This window comes from Pteronotus mesoamericanus, unplaced genomic scaffold (genome assembly GCF_021234165.1).
Source record: "Pteronotus mesoamericanus isolate MK-2021 breed Mesoamerican mustached bat unplaced genomic scaffold, CSHL_Meso_final scaffold_827, whole genome shotgun sequence".
NCBI classification, from domain to species: domain Eukaryota; kingdom Metazoa; phylum Chordata; class Mammalia; order Chiroptera; family Mormoopidae; genus Pteronotus; species Pteronotus mesoamericanus.
This window is the reverse complement of record NW_026555327.1, coordinates 1002396-1023410: the sequence shown is the minus strand read 5'-3', so window position 1 is coordinate 1023410 and position 21015 is coordinate 1002396. Positions and strand designations below refer to the sequence as shown.

Here is a 21015-nt window from a genome sequence, read left to right as displayed (position 1 = left end):
GGGTGAGGAAGTTGAACCACACAAATTTACTGTCCTGGTCCCATAAATTCCTAACCTCACAAAATCCCCATTCCCCTCTGTACCTATTTGGAGGAAGCTGGCAATTTAGTTGCAAGGGCAGAGAGGGTATCCGGTGCATGGAAAGGTGACCTTGAGGGGTTTCCTGGAGTTGGTGGGGTGAGAAACCCTAGACTGGAGGGACTCAGTTTTGGGGCTTATGTGGTGACAGGGAAAGCTGTTCTGGGAGGGACCTATGGACGATGGACTCCAACCTCCAGTGGTGGTAGTGAGGGCTGACCGAGGGAGAGGCTGGGCATTCAGAGATAATGGATCTAAGGGTTTTGAGCTAGTGATATTTGGGGGTGACTGAGACATAAGGGATAACTCAGCCTGGAGTAAGGATCTGGATGCCTGGTATCCGAGATACTGGTGGGGAATTTGGGCTTGAGGTGTGTGCGTGACTTAAGGGTAACATTTGTGAATGACTTTGAGAACTTTGGGGGCACAGTCTTAACTGGGGCAGCCCCCGGTCTGAGGACATTTGGAGGCTGCTGGGACCACAACGGCCACCTCTACCTTCCCAGGCCTCCAGGCGGCGCTGAGGGGTGAGCCGACCCCGGGTCCGCCCTCACATACCTGCGGGAACACGCGAGGCGGAGCAGGAGGTGGGGACGCCCCCAATTGGCTCCCTCGAACCATTTGGGCGGTGCCACGAACCAATCACAGTGCTCTTTTAGCGGCAACCCCACCCAGCTTCTCTGAGAAGCCTGTCCTCGCCTGCCCCGGCTCTGTCAGTGACCCAGACAGCTCATCTGTCAGTCTCTAAAGGTAGGAGGACACCGAGAGTTCCTGCTTCTCCGGGAGCCAGTGAAGGAAGGTAACCGAGGGCCTTGTCCCTGTCCCTTAGACCAGGAGCCCCCAATCCCCGGTGCGCGGACCAGTATCAGTTCGTAGCCTGTCAGGAACCGGGCCGCAAGCAAAGCTCGCCTGAGCTCCTCCTCCAATGACAGCCCACCCCATATAGAGCAGGAGAGTGAATCTCACCTGAGCTCCGCCTCCGCACCCCATCTTCCACGAAACATCCGTAATGCCAAAAAGATTGGGGACCACTGCCTTAGACCCCTCACTCTATATGGATACTGTAAGCAGCATCCACCGTACAGCTCAGACACGGCCCAGGCAGTGCCCCCATTGACCACGCCCACCTCCCTCTTTAGTTTCGGCTACAGCTTTACCCATCTAGGCCCAGCTTAAGTGCAGTGTTCCCACATTTCGTGGGGAGGGAAGTGCCTTCCCCACTCAGTTGCAGCCAGCAACACCCGCCCCCCTTGCAGCTCAGCTCCGCAAATTGGAGAGAAGGACCCGTAATAGCGAGTGTTTGAAGCCAGGGCGCCCCCTAGTGGCTAGTCCCAGCAGCTCAAGGGTCATGCAGCCAGGGGTGGGCTGTTAGTGGCTCCAGCAAGGCACCAAGTCATACTTCGTCTCTTCCTAAAATGGGTGCCCTTTCCTTAAACTTTGGAGCCCTAGTCTTCTTTTGTAAAATGGAAATGTCTCGACTCCTTAGAGCTGTTGTGACAGGTGTGAAGTACTCAGCCCAGGGCTTGCTCATGGTGACTTCCCCACCTTGCCTGTCATCGTTCACCCTATCACCACGGGATGAAACCAGCAGTCAGGGTCAGTTTGCCCCTCACTTGAAGCTGTGCCCACAGACAAGGCTGGAGATTTTCTATGGAGGGCCCCTGTTTGGGGGGAGGGGGAGGGGGACACACAGCTCAATCTCGAAATAAAGAAGAAGAATCTGTGTTCAATCTTTTAAAAAACAAAAAGGAAAAAGGAAATACAATATACGGTTCAATAAATAGAAAAAAAAGTTATAAAATGATGTAATCTTTTGTCCTTAATTACAAGAGGGAGGAAGATGGGGGTGGGTGGGGAGACCAAAAAGACAGCAGCTGGGACTTAGAGACACAAATAGAAAGGCTAAATGGAGAGAACCATGGAAAGGGAGAGTAGGGTGACGGGGCAGAGCAGGAGACAGGAGGAGAAAGGGAGAGACAGAGCCAGAAAATGCCCAGACGCCAGCCTTTCCTTTCCAAATTTGGGATGGGGGGTGGTCCATGGCTCGCCTGGGCTTGTCTCCAGATTTGGATGACACCAGGTTTGGAGGACAGTGTGAGCGTGGCTCAGTTCCTGAGTTGTATGTCCAGTGACTAGCCAGGAGGGGGGGAGACAGCAATTACCCCCCAGGCCACCCTGGGACCCACAGGAATAGGAGTCCTGGCCGGATAGGGGTTGAGGTATGTGGCTGAGGCCCGAGGCCTCTTTAAATCCTTCAGTGGAGGTGAGCCATTGGTCCTGGCCGGACAGCCTAGGGGGGCCCCTGAGGCAGTGAGGAAAAGAGTACGAAAGGGTTAGATGCCCTAACACAAGTCCCCTGGCCACTGAGAGTGGGGCATGGGGAGGGTCTGCTACATTGACATTGAGAACCGGTTTCTGGAAAGTCCTGCCTCCCAGCCGCTGCCCCCCCCCTCCACCCCCGAAGTCCAAGCCAGTCCTGTGAGTTTGGGGAGGGGAGGTTGCCTATTGCTTTTGGGGTGCCCAAGGTGGGGTCATACCAGCTACCCAAGGACACACCCTCTTCTAGGCCTCTGGGTGGTGGTATGGCTTCTGATCCTTGACTCTCGCACGCTTGCTTGCACACTCTTAGGCACGCATGTGGCAGGATGCCACCCCCTATTCCCACGTCCAGCCAGGCTTGGGGGATGGCAGGCAAGACCACCTAGCTCCAGCTGGAATCTTTCCCTGACTTAACACTGAGATGCCACAGGACCTCCAGTCCAGACCTCTGAGGGAGAGCGGGTGCCACAGAGGCAGGAGCAAAGGGAGACCCTGCCTACCACCTGCCAGGCGCCCCTCAGCCAAAGCGCTCCCGCACCAACAGCATAAGCTTCTTCTTGCCCTTATAAGTCTGTTTGAGGTTCTCTAAGAACTGGGCGAACTGAAGATGCCCGTCGGGTGCCAGCAGGAAGGTCTCCCGGGCCTTGCCCAGGAACTCAATGAAGTCACCATAATGCCGCGGGCTGATGTGCGTGAGGCGGGAGTGGCTGGTGTTGATGTAGGCTGCCACCGCAGCATCCAGGAGCTGGCACAGTGGTGCCCGGTCGGTGCCCAGTGGCTTGGCTGCCCGGCGGGCTCCCAAGGGCCCCAGTCCGGGTGCTGAGAGGGTCCAGCGGCGCAAGATGTCAGAGAGCATGGGGGCACAGTGGATACTCCGGATGATGAGCGGGACAATGGCTGAAAGCTCGTGCCGGCCCAGGGAGTGGCTAAGGGAGCAGGCCCAGAGGACGTCGTTGACTGCGGGGTGGCTATCCTGGTTAAAGGCGATGCTCAGCTGTGCCAGGGCCAGTGTGGCCAGCTTGTAGGCCCGCAATGGCAGGCCTCGGTGCTCCATGTAGCGGGCTATGGTGAAGAGGTGGGCGTGGCCCAGGCCACTGGCGGCTGCGTCCAGCACAATCTGGTAGGCTGCCTCGAAGGCTGCGTGGTTTTTCTCACACAGGGTGAGAGCAGGCAAGGCGCAGTTCTGAGGGTCTTTCATGGCACACTGCAGGGCCAGGGTGCGGGCGCACGCCCAGAGCTCCTCCCGCTGGGGTGCGTCCAGCTGCAGCCGCAACAGAGTGGCATGAGTGGTGCCTGTCACTGCCACAATGGTGGCCGCCTCCACCGGTGTGAATAAGGAATACCAGTTTTGCATGATGTTCATCAGGGCTTGCAGACCTGGGGAAGGTGAGAGGGCAAAACTGGTCAGAAAGAGGGGCAGGAACGTGGATGTGTGTCCATGAGTTTACCCTAATACCTCCATCCCAAGCAGCCAGGGCTGGGGCATGTACTCTCCCAAAGGAGCAAGGGCAGCAGGACTGGTTGGGAACAGTGTGTGTGTGTGTGGGGGGGGGGGGGGGGGGGGCCCTAAGCTTTGGTGCCACTGGCCCTCTGCAAGCCACTTGAGGCTGGCCAGCCTCCAGGCTCTAGTCCAGCATGGTCCCTATGCCCAGTGTTCCCTGTTGGCTCCCTATGCCCAGTGTTCCCTGCTGAGCAGAGGCTAGATTGAGAGAAAAGTCTCTACATTTCTCTTGTGCCCTCCTGGTTCTATGGAGAGATGGGTGGCAGGCCCCCTTGGGGAATCTCACCGATCTCCGTGGCACAGCTGACCAGCCAGCGCACCATCTCCCTTCGCCGCCAGGTCATGGTGCTCAGAGTCATCCGCATCACCTGCAGGGTGGGAGGGGGCACAGAAAGGGGTCACCCGAAACCTTGGGCTATCTGTCGGAGGGAGGTCAGGATCCTTAGCAGCCCAGGGAGACTTAGAAGTTAGGGGCTGAGACAGTGAGCCATACAATCTGGACAAATGGCTTCACCTTTCTGGGTCTCAGTTTCCTCATCTGTAAAATGGGATAAAACTCATATCCACTTCACAGAGTTGTGAGAATTAAACAAAATTATGTAGTAAAGTTCTTTACACAGTGCCTGTTGCCTCAAGATGCTTGGTCAACATCTGCCATTACATTTACTGCTATTGTTGGTGTTATTCTTTTAAATTCCTTTAAAATTTTTGTTCTTAAAAATTTTTTTTATTTTTCTTGGTTGCTGTTGTTCTGAGGCCTCATGCATCCTACTCTGGACAACAAGCCAACCCGTCTCTTCTCTCCAGAAAGTTCCATGCTTCGTGTTCCCAGATTCTCCTTGTGGCCCCCACCAAGCCCCATCTTCTTTAGCTCCCACCCCGATAAGCACTTTACTTGCTTGCCTCTCCCCCCAGGCCCTGTTCTCAGTGCTATCTGGTGGACCCTGCCTTCTGGATGCTCCTAAGTAGAGGGTGTCCTCTCTGGAGCTCTGCCTTTGTCCTACTCCCCCTCCACATCCCCCCAACGGCTCCAGCCCCCACAGGAAGTTGTTTTTGGCTAATTCTGTCCCTGAGGGCCCCTTACTTGCTAGTTCTACCTGCAAAGTCCCACACCACCCTTGCAAGCCTGCCGCAGGCTGTTCCTTATTTTCTTATTTTACTAGGCCACCCGCCCCGTTGGCCCTGTCCCCCTCTACATCACACACCCTGCATGTGGCTCCTCACCTACAGGCTGCACCCACGCATCCTGGCTTCATCCTTGCCCTAGCAAGATGGCCTGGCCCCGGGGGTGGCTGGAGCACTTACCCACAGGCCCCATGACTTTCAACCACAGACCTCACCCCCCAGGGACAGTGCCTCACCTTCAAAATCCTCCTCCAAACCCAGTCCCTCGATGGCGACCCCTCCTTCTAGGCTGTGTTGCCCTAAAGGGCCTACCTCCAAGAAAGCTCCTCACTGGCAGGCTTTATCCCCTCTCATCAGCTTCAGCCCCACCCACCCATAGTCCTTAACCAGAAGCACATCAGCCGCAGGCCCCATCCCCAGAACCCCTAGGCTCTGCTCCCTCAGCGGCCTACCCTCTCACCAGCAGGCTCTAGGACCTCCTCCTCCTCAACCACGCCCCCAGAGGTGGATTCTCACCTTCAGACTCTTGCCACCAAGTCCCTTGCTCACAGGTTCACACCCTCAGATAACCTTATTTCCCCTGCTCCCAGGACCTAAGAGTCTGCCTGTCTGTAGCCAAGCCTCACAGGTGCCACTCACATTCAGGCCCCACCCACAGAGAGCATTCCCCTCCCCCATCCTCCTGGGGGCCCTCACCTGCAAGCCCAGCTCCAGGGCAATGCCCAGCAGAGTGGTGTCTGGTGGTGCGTTAGCCGGGGTGGCTGTCTTACAGGCGTCCTGTGCCAGCTTGAAGAGCAGGGCTGGAGAGTGGATATTTTGCTGGATGGAGCCTAGTACTGTGTGCAGCCACTTGGGGTCTCCTGGGGTGAGGGGAGGGGCAGAGGCACAGCTAGAACACCAGGCCCACAGGCGTGAGCATGGAGGGTCACGCACCTGGCGATAATTCTGTGAAGATCCATAACCCTGTCTGCACTCCCACCCACCTTTCCTCCTCTGCCCTCCTCCACGTCCAGCAGAAGGAAGCCACTAAGGAACCTGCTGATGTCTAACGGTCAAGAGCGTGGTTCAAATCCCTGCTTGGCTGTGTGACCCTCTGTAAATCACTTCACCTCTCTGTGCCTTGGCTTCCCCAGCTGAGCAATGAGTAGTATTACTGTAATGGTACCTGCCCCCAGGGGCCACTGAGAGCCCACACTAGTGAAGGCTTTAACATGGCAAAAGCTACACAAATGTTAGTTTTTATCACTATATCACCATTGACCTAGATCCTACAATTCTCCATCACTCTCCTCCAGCCCCACCAGCGTCCTCTGTTCTTCAAACCCATTCAGCACAGTCCAGCCTCTGGCCCTTTGCGCTGGCGCTTCCCTCTGCCTTGGGATGTTCTTTCTTAGATGCTACAGACTGAACTGCCTCCCCTCAGATTCAACATGTTAAAGCCCTAACTCCCAGCACGATGGGATCTGGAGGTGGGGCCTTTGGGAGGCAGTTAGGTTTAGAGAGGTTGTGAGGGTGAGGTCCCCCCGCCCCCCGATGGAATTAGTGCTCCTGTGAGAAGAGGAGAGGCCAGAGCTCTTTTTCTGGTGTGAAGACACAGTGAGAAGGTGGCTGTCTGCATGCCCGGAGAGAGTCCTCACCAGGAACTGACCACACTGACACCCCTGGACTCCCAGCCTCCAGAACTGTGAGGAAATACATTTCTGTTGTTCAAGCCACTCAGTCCAGCACTTCGTGATGGCAGCCCAAGCTGCACCACCAGCTACTGGCATGGCTCTGCACGTTTGTGCCTCAGCTTAAATGTCAACCTGCTTTATCCCCCCTGCTGTACTTGCTACCTTTACTGCATAACTATCTTCTTTACCTTGTTTATTGTCCGTCTGTCCCCACTAGAATGAAACACCACGGGGCACGGGATTTGGGACAATTTTGTTTACGGTGTCAGGTGGACCCGACACAGTGCCTGGTCCACCTAGACGGTGCTCCAGGAAAGCTGGTGGAATTTGATAAAAAGACGAAAACGATGGGGAAAGAAACAAAGGAGAGGAGGAAGGAGGCGCAGGACGGGGGGTAAGGGCGGCGTCATCTCACCCTTGGCAGCGGTCAGCATGGCGGAGGCCAGCTCGCACTGGCGAGTCTCCAGGTGGCCCAGGATGAACCAGCGGGGGAAGCGGTTATTCATGACGGAGTCCAGTTGGTTGGGGTGAGGATCCCCGGCTGGAAGTGCTGTCTCTAGTACAGGGAGCCTGGGATGACGAAACAAGCCCGCGGTGAGGACAGAATTGAGTCTTCATCCTTTCTACAAGAGAGTCCTCTTGCCTCGGCTGAAGCCTCCCCTCTTGGGGGACAGAGCCCTGAACACCCGGTAAGATGGGAGATGTGTGTGCAAGATGGTCAGATGGTCGCTGCAGTGTTGTTTATGTCTATCACTTGGGGGCTGATTAAACAAACAATGCTTTATTTACATGCCAAAGGCCATGTGGCTGATATGACGGGATTATATGTGTCCTGAGAAGACCTTAAAAAATTCTGCTTCTGTGATCCACTGGTGCACGTGTGAAATGATAAGGTAATTAATGATGTTAATTTCTTTCAACATAACAGAAATGTCTATCAGTTCCAGATTGTTTCTTTTTCTTCTTTTTTAAAATTTTTACTTATTGATTTTTTGGACAGAGGAAGGAAGAGAGAAACATCAATTTGTTGATCCACTTATTTATGCATTCACTGGTTGATTCTTGTGCGTGTCCTGACCAGGGATCGAACTCACAACCTTGGAGTATCAGGATGACACTCTAACCAACTGAGCTACCCAGCTAGGGCCAGATTGGTTCTTTTATGATGCATCCTTACAATGGCTCATGTGCTGTGTGATACACCAAGATACAATGTTCAATGAAAACAAGAGGCAAAGAATAGGTACAGAACGTATCACTGGTGTAAGTGGAGGACCAGCTTTCAATTTCCAGGTTACAGATTTGCAGAAATCTTGACTCCTGATTAGAAAGTGGGAACACTGCTTGCCTCCAGAGAGATTTAGGTATGTTGGAACACGCTGGCCTAGAAAAGTACTCCGACTTCTGTGCCGTGTGAATGTCTCTCAAGGTTAAGATGTTATATATTTATACTTAATAGTCAAAAGCACAGGGCAGCCTGGAAAGCCAGTGTGAGGGAGACTGAAATAATGAGTCTGTATGGGCTGAGGGATGGGGCTTTGAGTGCATCTCCCATCCCCCAATCCTGCCTGGGCCTCTGGGCAGAGTCCCTAGCTACCTGCCTGTCCTTACCTCATGGCTCGCAGTGCGAGGCGGTAGGCCAAGTCAGGGTCATGGGGTAGCAGTGCGGTGAACAGGTAGCGAGCACAGGTATGCATTGGCACACTCTCCCGAAACAGCACCTCTCCGAAGCCACTGAAGGGACCCCCTGCAGAGGCAGCCTGAGCTCAGCTCCCAGGTGTGGGCTCACTTCCGCACCTCTGCCCCTCCTCAGACCTCCCCAGACTGAGTAGGGGATGGGCAGACCCCATGATAGAGTGGCTGGGACTAGGGGCTGGAGAGGTCCCGGGCATGGGGGCACAGGGAGGAGACAGAAGAGCCCTGGATAATCTGAAGAGGAAACCTTGGACAACCCTGGGTAGGGGGGCAGGACTCAAATGTAGCTGGAGGGCAGAGGGTGGGGGTGGAGCTGCACCTGACCAGGGGCAGGGCCAAGCTAGCGCCTCACTGCACTAGGGGGCACGGGCTCATAAGGCAGGACAATGGGCAGAGCCAGTAAAGTCCAACTGGGCATCAGCGACTCTGTTTCTTGGCGCCAAGGTGGGCAGTGGGCGGGCCTCACCAATCGCAGCAGTTACCCGCTGCCAGAATGTGCTAGGGCGCAAGACCACAGGGCTGCATCTCATCTTTTAGGAAATGTTCAGGACCCGAGGACTAGGCTAGGGACAGAGCCTCCCAATCCAACAGAGCGACCTGACCAGCTCAGGCAGGGGGCAGGACCCTAACTTAGGAAACAGCCAGGCCTAGGGGCGGGGCCTCACCATCCAGGAGCAGCCCAGCCTGCTTGCGCAGCACTTGAACCAGCCGCTCGTCCAGCTCCACCTCTTCCAGCAAAGCCAGCAGCTGCTCCTCATTGCGCACCACCTTGTCCTGGGCGTACAGCCCCTCGGGCAGGGCCCGCTGCTGTCCCAGGCCCAGCAGTGCCACCTCCAGCGCCAGTGCCAAGTAGGACTCCCCAGAGCTCCCGGGCACCTGCACATGCTGGTAGGCCACCTTCCGCTTCTCAGGGCCTGAGTCTGTGGGAAAGCAGCATCGACATGCTGGAGGCGGACCCCCTTCTCTGGAACCCCAATGATCTCTGACCCCAGGCATGGAGACTGGGGGTATGAGGTGTAGGGGGAGTCCAGCTGCTCCCAGCACTGATCAAGGAGTGGGAGCCATCTTTAAGCAGCAGATGGGCTCCTAGCACTGGGGAAAGGTGGGCAGGGCGGGTAAGGGTAGAGGTGTAACCTTACTTTCTAGGGATACTGAGCCAGAGGGGTTTCTAGGGGGACCCTCCAGGGGTCCCCAGTGTGGGTACCTGGGTAAAGAGCAAGGGTCTCTTCCTCCAGGCGACAGGCCTCCAGGAGCGCCCTGCAAAGGCAGCCAATGGGGTCCAGGGGGTGGCCCACCCATCCTTCCGTGTTGGTGATGCAGGTGGAGCCCTTCTGTAGCAGCTCTGCAGGCCAGAAGTGGTACTCATTACCCGCCCATCCTCCTACGCCCCTGAGGGGCCTTCCTCTCCCTGAACCTTCAGCCTAGCCTCCCAGCGCGCGCCCACCATCTGCCCGCCCAGCGGTCACCGCTGCCCCTCCGCAGCAGCTCTCTCCCTTACGGCCCACTGGTCTCCTACCCCGCAGCCACCTCCAGGCCTGGCAGGACACCGGGTGGGAACTGGGTGCGTTCTAAAACCTCCAACCGGTGTCATTCCCTCCTCATAACCCACAATCCTACCCATCTCTCTCAAGCCCCACCAGCAGCTTCTGGGTGTCCTCTTGGGAACTGCCCTTACCCGCAGGCTGCAGGCTGCTGGGCTTATTCTGCTTCTGAAGTTCAAGTTCTTGAACTCAAACAGCAGTTTCCCTGACTTTCAACCCCGCAGCCCTTCCAGTGGTTTTGTGAGCCCTCAATCTCCTGTATTAAACTTCTTCATGCTCAAGACACCTTGGTTTTCCTGGTGGGACCCTAAGTGGTACCCACAGACCCGCTGGGTTGCCAGAGACCCCATGGGTTGCCACAGCCCCCAGTAGCTGGCATCTGTGCCGGCAGCCCCAGAACCTGGTGATAACATTGGTGCCCACCTTTCTTCTGCTGCTTGTAGCTCTCAAGCTGATGTCGCCGCTGTAGCCGCAGTGTGTTGACTATGGCTCCTGCCAGCCGCAGGGCCTGGCGGGGGTATCCATGGGCACGCAGAGTGTCCACACGAGCGCAAGCGGTGGGGAATGGCTCCCCCAGCCAGAGGGGGCGGCCCTGGGGGTCAAAGGTTGGCTTGTCGCTGCTCATGTGGCCTGTGAGGCTGGGACCATAGCAGTCGCTGGCCAGGATCCTCTGCAGGTGGGCGTCCCTCCAGTGCAGTGACCCCGCCTGCAAGGCGCGGCCAAACACGGTGCGGCGGGAACCTGCAGCCACCACCGGCTCCTCCTCTGGGCCTGTGAGAGAGGAGTCCAACGTGGCCGAGCAGCCGGGCCGCGGCCAGCTTCCTGCACTGAGTGCTCGCCTGGGACTAGCCTCTGGGTGCATCGATGGACACATGTCATCCCAGTCCTTACAGCAGCCTTTTGAAGGCGCATGTGTGAGTGTGTGCCTGTGTGTGTTGGACACCGAGGCCGAACAACGATCTCTGTCCATCCTTCTCTCCCCCGCATTCCATTCCTCTTTCTATCTCTCTCCATCCCTATTACTTCTCTCTCTCTCTTCCTCTGTCTCTTTACCTCCATCTCTGCCTCTCTCTTCTCAATAGCTTCCTTTCCTTTTGCCTCTGTTCCCCCCAATTCCTGCCTCCATGACCAGGAGGAGACTAAGTTGGGAGACCAACCCAAAACTACAAGTATCTGAGGCATTTCTTTTCACAGTCCTTGGGCTGCCCACTTCCCTACCCTGAGCACTCCCTCCCTCCCGGTGGGGAAGACGGGAAATGGGGGCCCCTTTCCTATCCCTTGGAGCCCCCTGATGGGGAGGTCGGGCCACTGGCAGAGGTAATGGTTTTGAGGTAATGGCAGGGACCCCCCTCCTACCTGGGCCGAGGCCCATGGTGGGCTGCAGGCTTGGTCCATTGAAAGAGTAGTTGCCTTCTTCCAGCGGGCAAACGTCCAGCTTGTCCCACTTGCCAAGCAGCTGGAGCCAGCTCGCGCGCTCCTCTGGCTTACAGTGGGGGCTCAGGACCACACAGACCCACAGGGCTCCTGGGGAGGCAGGGCAGTGAACGTGGGCGTGGGGGGGGTCAACATTCACACCAGCAGCAGCAGCACACATTTATGAAGCTCCTACTGTAGTGCTGTGCACTACTCTCTGCCTCACGCTCACCTCCAGCCTCCAAGGTTGCAACTAATGGTCTCTTCTCTTTACAGGTAAGAAAACTGAGGCACAGAGAGGCAAAGTCACTGGCTCAAGGTTACACAGCTTGGAAGCTGAAAAGAGGATTCACACCCAGGCCTCCAGACTGCTCTCACTGTTTTTTTCCCGCCTATAGTGTTTATCACCATTTTTGACAGGGGTCAGCGGACTGCCGTCCCTGAAGAAAATCCAACCTGCCACCTGTTTTTCAACAGCCTGCGAAATAAGATTTATTCTTATGTTTTTAAATGGTGGGCGGGAAAAATCAAAAGAATATTTTATGACTTGTGAAAATTACATGAAATTCAAATAAATAAATAGTGTCTGTAAATACAGTTTTATGGGAATCCTGCCACATCCATTGAGTTACATATATTTGTAGCTGCTTTTCTGCTACAACAGTCAAAACCGAGGAGTCATGCCTTGGCTGGTGTGGCTCAGTGGATTGAGCACAGGCCTGTGAACCAAAGGGTCAATGGTTCGATTCCTGGTCAGGGCGCATGCCTGGGTTGCAGGCCAGATCTCCCGTTTAGGGGCATGTGAGAAGCAGCCAATTGATATTTCTCTCCTTCTCTTTCTTCCTCCCTTCCCCTCTCTCTACAAAATGAATAAATCTAAAAACAAACAAACAAACAAACAAAAAAACAACTGAGGAGTCACGACAGAGACCAAACTATTGACTAGCTGGTCCTTATGGCAAAGGGGTGTCGACCCCTGGTCTAATGCGTTTGTAGTATTTTCTCATCTGTCTTCCCTACCAGATTGTCAGCTTCATGAGGGCAGGTATTTAACGTTTCTTGCTATAATTCCAGCAATCAGTACGGTGAGTGCCTCGTACATTGGAGGTGCTAATGAATGGAGGAAGGACTCGGGCCAGACCCCACTCTCAGGGCGGGGCAAGACCTAATGCCAAAGCCCCGGTGCCTGCCCCTCTCCAGGTCTGGGCCTTACCCAGCTCGTCCCACAGCTGCCGGCACTTGTCTGTCATGCCGGCTCCCTGCTGCCGCCATAGCGCCAGGCGTGGGTCCTGCAGAAACTGCTCAGTCATTAGGATCAGCATGCGTGCCCCGTTGGAGTCCCGCATTCGCAGCATCTCCCGTACCTGCAAGGGGACAGGCTGGTGAGGAAGGGGTGGGGCACTGGCACCAGTGTCTTCCAGCCCCACCGCAGCCCACACTGTGCCCACACAGCACCTTGCAGAACATGGAGCGCAGCTGCTGGCTGGCGCCATAGTAGCCACCGTTGGAGAGCAACTGCTTCACCTGCTCCTGGATCTGCTCCTCATCTAGGTGCCAGCAGTTGGCATCCTCAATGCCTGCACCTGCCGTGGGGTCTGGGGCACCTGCAGGATGAGAAGGAAAGCTGAGCCTGGGGTTGGGGAGAGGGAACGTCTGCCCCTGCTATCATTAAGTCCTCCAAACCACCCAACCCATCCCAAAGTGCCATCTGTCATCCATCCAGCCATCCTTCCTTCCTTCCATCCATCCATCCAGCCATCCATCCATCCATCCATCCACCCTACCTAAAACATCATTCGCTCATTCATTCATTTACTTATTCACCCATCTTACCTGAAACACCATCTACCAATCTGCCCGCCCATCCACTCATCCATCCACCCATCTCACCTAAAATGCTACCTACCTGTTCATCTATCCATCCATCTTGCTTAAAACACCAGGGCCCACCCATCCATTTACTGATCTATCCAGCTTACGCAAAACAACACTCACCTATTCCCCCCACCCATTCATCCATTCGGGGGGCACGATGGTGCATACCATCTGAAACGTCACCTACCCTTCTACTCACCCATCCATGCCACCCAGAACATCACCCATCCGTCCAAACCACTCAGCTGTCTATCCGCTCCCTCATGTCAGGCCACGCATCTATCCACCCACGTATCCATAACCCTCAGCATATGGACCTACCCCATTTGTCCATCATCCACTCCACTCGTAACTTCTACCTGCTCACCCATCTATGTCCATCTCATTGGTCCATATATCCAGCTGCCTTCCCCTGTCTGTCTTTCCAACTCATCTGTATCAGCCACTCAAAATATCCACTGACTTATTCATCCGTTGACCCAAACAACTGCACTGTTCATCCATCCAGGGAACCCCAACTTTCTATCTATCCTCTCATCAAATCATCCATTCAAATGTATCTCCCCAAACACCCACCCCCGATTAGTCCACCCATCTGTCCTACCCCCACTTGATTCATCCACCATGTCAGTCCACACGTACGAACATTCCATGCACCTATCAACTCACGCCCAATCCAGACACCCACTGGTCCTTCCAATTTTCCACCGACCTCCCCGTCCACCACCATCAGTGTACCTCAGCCCCTCAGTCAAAGACCATCCCACCCAACACCATCTCCATTACACCAATTCCCCATTTACCCACCATCTTAGCCATTCACCCCCTCACCTGCCCCATGTGGTTTTCCACACTATCAGTTCATCCCAACTACTCGTCAGGAACACCTTCGGCATCTGCCCACCCTGACCCTCAATTATCCATCCATCTCTCCACCTCCTTTATCATCTGTCTGTCTACCCTGCCTCCTGCTCCATTCTCCCCCCCGTTATAACACAGCCCCTTGAAGCTCCAAACACTCCCAGTGCTTGCTCATAACACCTCCTGGTCTATCTCCCACAAACACTCCGCACCTGACACCCACAATACCCTACATGGCCTTCACCCACCCACATTCAGGCCTGCTCCTGTGATCTTGGGACAGCCACACCCTAGGGCCCAACCATCCATTTGTTCCCTCACCTCTCAATCTCCCCATAGGCTGCTTTCCACCATTCATCGAGCAGCGCCACATCAAATCCAGAATCTGCCACCTAGCAAGTGTGTGACCTTGACCTCAGGCAATGGTACTCCCTCCACCCCTACTCACGGCTCAAGAGGACCTGAGGATTCTGTGACAAATGCCTGCCACAAAGCAAGCGAGATGGCTGCGAGCTGAGGCCTCACCGCCCCCATTAGACCCCAAGGTGGCCTTACCGTGCACCAGGTTGATCTCAGAGCCCAGCAGGAGGATCTCGTCAGCCAAACGCTGGGCGGTGGGCAGCACCTCGGTGTGGTGGGCGCTGATGAGATACTGCACGAATTTCTGCAGCTGGTCTCGGTTCATCTGGGAGAGCGTCTCGGAGATGGGCAGCCTCAGCTCCACCTGGCGTGCGTGCCGAATTCGGTACAGTGACAGGGCCACCACGTGCGCACAGTAGAAGAGGTCGCGATTGTCACAGCCACAGCTCACGGACGTGATCTTGCAGCGGTCAAAGCTGATGGAGACGTGGTAGAGGCGCTCTGGCTCCCCAGGGCCCCCAGGCTCCCGGATGTTACCGCTCAGGTGGAACCCTAAGACAAAAACCAAACCATCACCACTGGGCCACTCCACGGACAGGGGACGCTCATCCATGATGCACAGCAAGACCTAGGTGCAAATGCCAGCTGAGTAACCTAGAGCAAGTCACTTCACCTCTCTGTGCCTGTTTCCTCATCTGTCAAGTAGTATAAACAGTAACATCCTCTTCCATATATTCATAACATGGATTAAATGAGTTAACAGTTGGCAAAGGCTCAGAACATTGTTGGCATACTGTAAGTCCTAAATAAACGCAAGTATAAATATTACTATAGTAATGATGTTAAAGATGGCTTTATCAGTTCTTGGGTTATTATGGATACAGTCTGGGGGCCAGATGCCCTATAACTTCCTGGGAAGATGCCAAAGACCGCCCTGGCCGGGTAGCTCCGTAGGTTAGAGTGTCATCCCAATACGCCAAGGTTGCCGATTCAGTCCCGTCAGGGCACATACAAGAATCAACCAAAGAAGGCATAAGTAAATGGAACAACGAATCAATGTTTATCTCTCTCCCCTTCTTTCCCTTCCTATCTCTCTAAAATCAACACATAATATTTTTTAGAAAGAAAAGTTTACTTACAAATAAAAAAGTGCCAAAGGCCTGTGGCACTTGGGGTAGAGGGGCGGATGTGGCAGGCCAGGTCACCCCATCACCCCCTGCCCCTCCCTGGACCCTGGGGAGCAGATGCCAGGCTCATCAGACTGGTTGGGCAGCTCAGGCCCCAGCTGGCCCTGGCTGCGTCATGCAGGGAGATGGTAGCTTCCTCATACCGGCTGGAGGTGGCCGAGCCCGTGGCCAGCTGGGCCATGTCCAGGCAAGGGGGCCCCCAGGCTGACAGGTTCAGGGATGGTCATCTTGGCCAAGCCCCTGCCTCCAGCTGGGAGATATGACCTGCCCCCATGGAGGTGTGGTGTTCCAGGGCTCACCTGTTTTCTGGCTCAACCTATACTGGTTCCCTTCTGAGCCCTCATGCCTGAGGTCTAGAACCATCTTTCACCTCTAGCTCTAAACCTCTGCCCCTTCCCTCCCCTCCCCTGAACCCTAGTACCTGAGATATAAGACCACCCTGCTCACAGACAGCTGATCCTATGCTTCTACCCTAGACTCCCACCTAAGCCTTGTCTGATCCCAGCCTCCACCTGAGTCTCTCTGTCTAAAGTCTAGTATCGTTCTTGCCTCTGGCTCTAAACCTCAGTCCCAGTGCACTGGGTCTCTCCACCTGAGCTATGGAACCTCCTCCCATTTCCATTTTACAAATTCTTCTCGATGCTGCCTCAGTCCTGCCCTCCTCCCACTCTCACCACGTCTTCCTCGCCCTCCAACTAAGTTGTCTGAGCTGGCACGACATCCTTCCCCCGACCCTTTTCATCTAAGCCTGCTGCCTGAGGTCTAGGCAGATTCCTGCTCCTCGGTTCACAATATCTTGTCTAACCTTCCTCAGAGATCTGGAACCTCCCTGACCCAGGTTTCCCTCCAATTCTCCCTCCTTCAGGCCTTCTCTGGGCCTCCTGGCCTCCGTGGCCGGGGTACTCACCTACTTGGAGCACACGGTCTACGGCCCCGCTCTGCAGCAGGTGCAGCCCTCGGGTGAAGGGCACCCGGGCATCGTGCTCGCCCTCCGGAGGCTGGTAGCCCAGCGATGAGTACATACATATCTCCCGTTCGCTGCGTGGAAATGACCAGAATACAATGCGCTTTTGGACCGGCTCCGGGACCCGGGAGAACCGCTCCTCGACCTGAAGGAAGGGCCGGTAGGTTAGAAACCCCAGCTTGAGTCCTGGCTCACCCACATAGAAGCTGTATGACCTTGGGCAAGTCCCGGTGCCTCTCTGAGCTTCAGTATTCTCCGGTGTGATGAAGATGTTAATAGCAAGAGCTTCCTGCGTATTGTGAGGATTAAATATGCATTAATCTACATAAATTGCTTATAATAACATTGGGCCCACAGTTAGTGTTCTAGAACTTTCTGCAGCTTTCCTCCTGGGTGTCAGGTTCCAGGGGAGTCCTGCCTCCCAGGGTTTGAGGGGGAAGGAAGAAAGGAAGATAAAAGTGGCAAGAATAGTGACCAAGCTTGCATTTTTTCAGCTTATACTATGATAAATGCTTCACATATGATATTTTCCTTAATTTTCATAGCAAAATCTCAATGATACTAATCACATTTTATAGCCTGGGGAATTTTAGGCTCAGACATGGCACGAATTCAGTTGTTCAGTGTCCCAGAGCTGGTGAGCTCCAATTCCCACCACAGACTCTGTTCCCAGCTTCCAAGGGCCCCCAGGAAGGGAGGGGTGTCATAGCCACCCCAATGGGTTCTGAGCAATGAACTGAGCTGGTTGAGCCTGCGTTCCAATGAGGCTTGCTATTCACTGGCTGGGTGACCTTGGGCAAGTTTCTCAACCTCTCTGTGCCCCAGTTTCCTCAGAGTGGGAAGGAAAACCACAACTCCCAAAGGGTTGCAGAAGAGTCTATGAGCTTCTATGGGGCAAGAATTTCCTAGTGCCCAGCTTGGCCAAGGCAGGTACATCAGAGTCTTGGAGATGTTTTTAGAGTTATTCTAGGCATCTCACACACAGTGAAGGGGCAGGGACCCTCCAGCACCCCCAAATCTGGGTTTCGGCGGGAAGTGGGAGGGCCAGCGACTGACCCTGGCCTTGGGAACAGTTGGCAGATGACTAAGGAGGGATTTTCCAGGCCATGAATCAGAGCCTTCTCCATCCACACTTGGCCCAGACCCACGAGTCCCGGCAGGCTTCCCAACTCTGGAGAGGCCAGGCAAACAATGCCCCCACAGGCCGAGCACAGTCTGCGGGAGCTTATAGGTTTGGTCAGGTCTGGGCCACATCTCCAGCTCCTGGGGCACTCACACGAGGCTGGAAAAGGGGACATCCAGGGCTCCAACCCCGGGGCATCATGTCAGAACCCTCAGAAGCCACAGAGGCGGGGTTCCAGGTGCACCTGTTCAGGTGCCAGCACAACACAGACCCCGACCCTGCTGCCCACTTCTGGAAGAACTAGGATGCATGGGGTGGGGCAGAAAGAAGGGTGATAAGTGGGGAACTCGGGGAGGGAATCTGAAACTGGAGAAATCCCTACAGCTCATCAGGAGAGTCTGGGCAGCCCTGGGTGAGAGGTGGTCCCAGAAGTACCAGGGGTGGCAGTGGGGGACAGGACCTGAGGGAAGGATATGGAGGAAAGGAGGGCTCCCTATGGGACATGTGCTCCAGAGGCTGGGGAGCATAAAGGGATTTCTTAGGCTGAGATCTGCAGAAATGGGGAGTCCTCAACCGGGAGTATTCTAGGAGCTCTGCTTTGGGGTGACTCCAACGGGGGCAGCTTGTAGGAGTTAGAGGAGTGAGGACTGAATGGGGTGCCCTAATGAGGGATGAGGGTGAGATGGGATGAGAGGGGTACCCAGTTGTGAGAGGACCATGGGGAGGAGCAGAAGGAAGTGCCAAGAGATGGAATGTAGGACACTGGGGGCAGCTCTGGGTCTTGTGGGCAGGAGGGCAGGGTTGGCGGGGAAGGGATGAGGGTGGGTTATGAGGTTTGAAGGAGTGAAATGGGAGGATAAGAGGGTGCCTCGGGGCAGGGTTAAGGATCTTGGAGATTCCTCTCGGATGAGGGCTGTCCAGAGGCTGGGGGATGGGCAAGGGGGACGAGAAGGCCTACCGGGAAAGGGGCTGGGGGTGCGTCCCTCCCCCTCCCCCATTCGGTCACCTGCTCGAAGGCCCAACTCTCGGCTACTCGCTTGGCGCTGAGGTCCAGTAGCGCCTCGGGCCGTCCCCGGCCGCGCACGGCCCCGGCCCCGGCATCGCGCTCCTCCGGTCCCGCGGGGCAGCCCCGGCTCCGCTTGGCCGCGGGGGGGTCCATCCGGCTGGGGCCGGGGCGGGGCCTGTTGGGGGGGGTCGGTCCGATGTCCGCTCGGCTTCGCCGGCTCCCGCGACGCCTACCCGCCTTCCCGTCCTTTCTCCACAGTGGGCCGTCCCCGGACCCCCGCCGCTCCCACCCCGGCCCTGAGTCGGGCCAGCCGGGTGATGCGGCCCCTTTAAGACTCTTCACAACAATGAAGCTGCTTCGGCCGCCGCTTTATCCTCCGCCTCGTACCTCCCCCGCTGCCCGTCCCTATTGGCCCCCCCAACGTCGGCCTCCGAGGCCCTCTTCTGCCATTGGCGGCACTGTCGGACCGTCTTCAAGTCGTCGCTGCTCATTCGTTAAATGCGTAGCCTGTCTTTCTAGAGAGGCCCAATGAGAACGTTCAGCGAGCGGCGCTGTCAATCAGTGGGCGCCGAAAGCCAATCAGAGTGGGAGGACCCCCAGCAGCTCAAGCCTTATGCGGAGTTTCGGGGCGGGCCTTAAGTTCATTCACAACATTCCTCCCCCGCCTCCCTCGGGTTGGACAGGGCGTCCGGGGCAGCTGGAGCTGCGCCCACACACGGCTTTGTTTACTGAGGGTCGCTTCCGGGCGCGGCAAGGGGACAATCAACACGGCTCGGCCAGGGAGCGAGACAGAGCGGCAGAATCCCCGGGCAGCAGCTCAGCACCTCTTTCCTCTGAGCTGTGTGATGCGAGCTCCTCTCAGCCTCAGTGGGTGCCGGGTCGTTTTGGTGCTTTGGGAGGGTCACTGGCCCATTGGTAGTCCTCTTAGCGGCTGCGGACCTCCTCTCTGGAAATAGAACCGAATTCAAGCCCATCCTTGGACCCTAAGCTAGGAAGTCCCAACCCATTCTATGCCCTAAACATGTCGTTGAGTCATATGAAATTGCTGATTTTCGACCATTACCTATTAAAGAGACAGTTTCATAAGGTTTCGACGTGGTTTCGACATAATGCATGTCAAATACGACCACCTTCGGTTATTTGTCCTGACCCAGCTTTTCCAGGCCACATCTTTGGCCTGAAAATAGGCCATGGTCTTTATCCATTCCCCGGTCCCTTGTCCTTAGAAAATCCTGTTTTCCCTTTGCCACACCAGTCTCCATGATCATTACATTTCTTTATTTCAGCAATTGTTTAATTTCTGTCTCTCCTCTACCATGAGCCCCAAGAGGCTAATTGATGCACTGCTGCACAGCAGTCGCTCCATCTCTAACTTGTGGAGGGAACCACTCATGCCTTGCTCCCATTCTGTTGACCGGATCTACAAAACAGGAAAAACCCAGGCTGGCCCCGAAGTGGCCTAATTGCTGCCTCTCTTCATATGGAAACGCCGGCTTTTACCTTCCAGGAATTTAGTTTCACAGCAGCATTTCCTGGCCAGTCCCCAACCCGCAATTCAGTAAACTCCCTCTAACCTGCACTGTCCTGTGTGGTCACCACTGGCCACAAGTGGCCTTTGAATCCTTGAAATGGGGCTGGTGGGAGTTGGGCTGTGCTGGAAAACACAGTGCGTTTCAAAGATTTAGTAGGGGAAAAAAGGAAATTTCTCATGAAGAATTTTTTTATATTGATGAGATGTTGAAATAATATTTTAGATAAATTTGGGTTAAGTAAAATACATTATTAAAATTGTTTCATATTTTATTATTCTATGCTATTCCATTCCATTCTATTCTGTGCTATGCTATTCTGTTCCATTCTATGTGGTATCAGGACATTTAAAGTTACACGTGCAACTAGCATTATAATTTCTGTTAGAACGCTGTGGTCTTGAGAAACCAGAGCCTGCCACAATGACAGCAGAAACAGTAATAATAGGGGAATGCTCCAGCTGTTCAGCTACAGTAGGATATTTAAGCCTCCCAACAGAGCTGCAAAGTGGATGGTTGTTTCCATTTCTCAGGTGAAGAAACTGAGGCTTGGAGAAAGGGTGTCCTTGCCTGAGCTCACCCAGACTGGGAAGCCCTAGACCTACTGGAGCATCCCTTTCTCGTAAAGGATTTGAGAGAGAGAGAGAGAGAGAGAGAGAGAGAGAGAGAGAGAGAGAGAGAGACCCATGGGGAAGGAGTAACTGAAGTGGGGGAGAGGCAGGAGGAATTCCACAAATCACGTGTTTTAGGTGCTCCCCTCGCAAA

General features: G+C 55.1%; 1 protein-coding gene across 1 annotated transcript; it reads right to left on the bottom strand.

Moving 5' to 3' along the window:
- Window positions 1-2549: 2549 nt before the first annotated feature.
- Window positions 2550-19212, bottom strand: ZSWIM4 (zinc finger SWIM-type containing 4). The gene is made up of 15 exons (XM_054563544.1): window positions 19109-19212; window positions 18722-18896; window positions 16536-16737; window positions 14637-14993; window positions 12801-12949; window positions 12559-12709; window positions 11278-11456; window positions 10356-10695; window positions 9596-9733; window positions 9057-9311; window positions 8308-8443; window positions 7112-7266; window positions 5720-5883; window positions 4185-4266; window positions 2550-3774 (listed from the first exon to the last, which is right to left on the bottom strand). Exons 1-15 carry the CDS (start codon window positions 19210-19212, stop codon window positions 2915-2917), a joined length of 3447 nt encoding a protein of 1148 aa, XP_054419519.1. The 3' UTR covers window positions 2550-2914.
- Between the last annotated feature and the right edge of the window lie 1803 nt (window positions 19213-21015).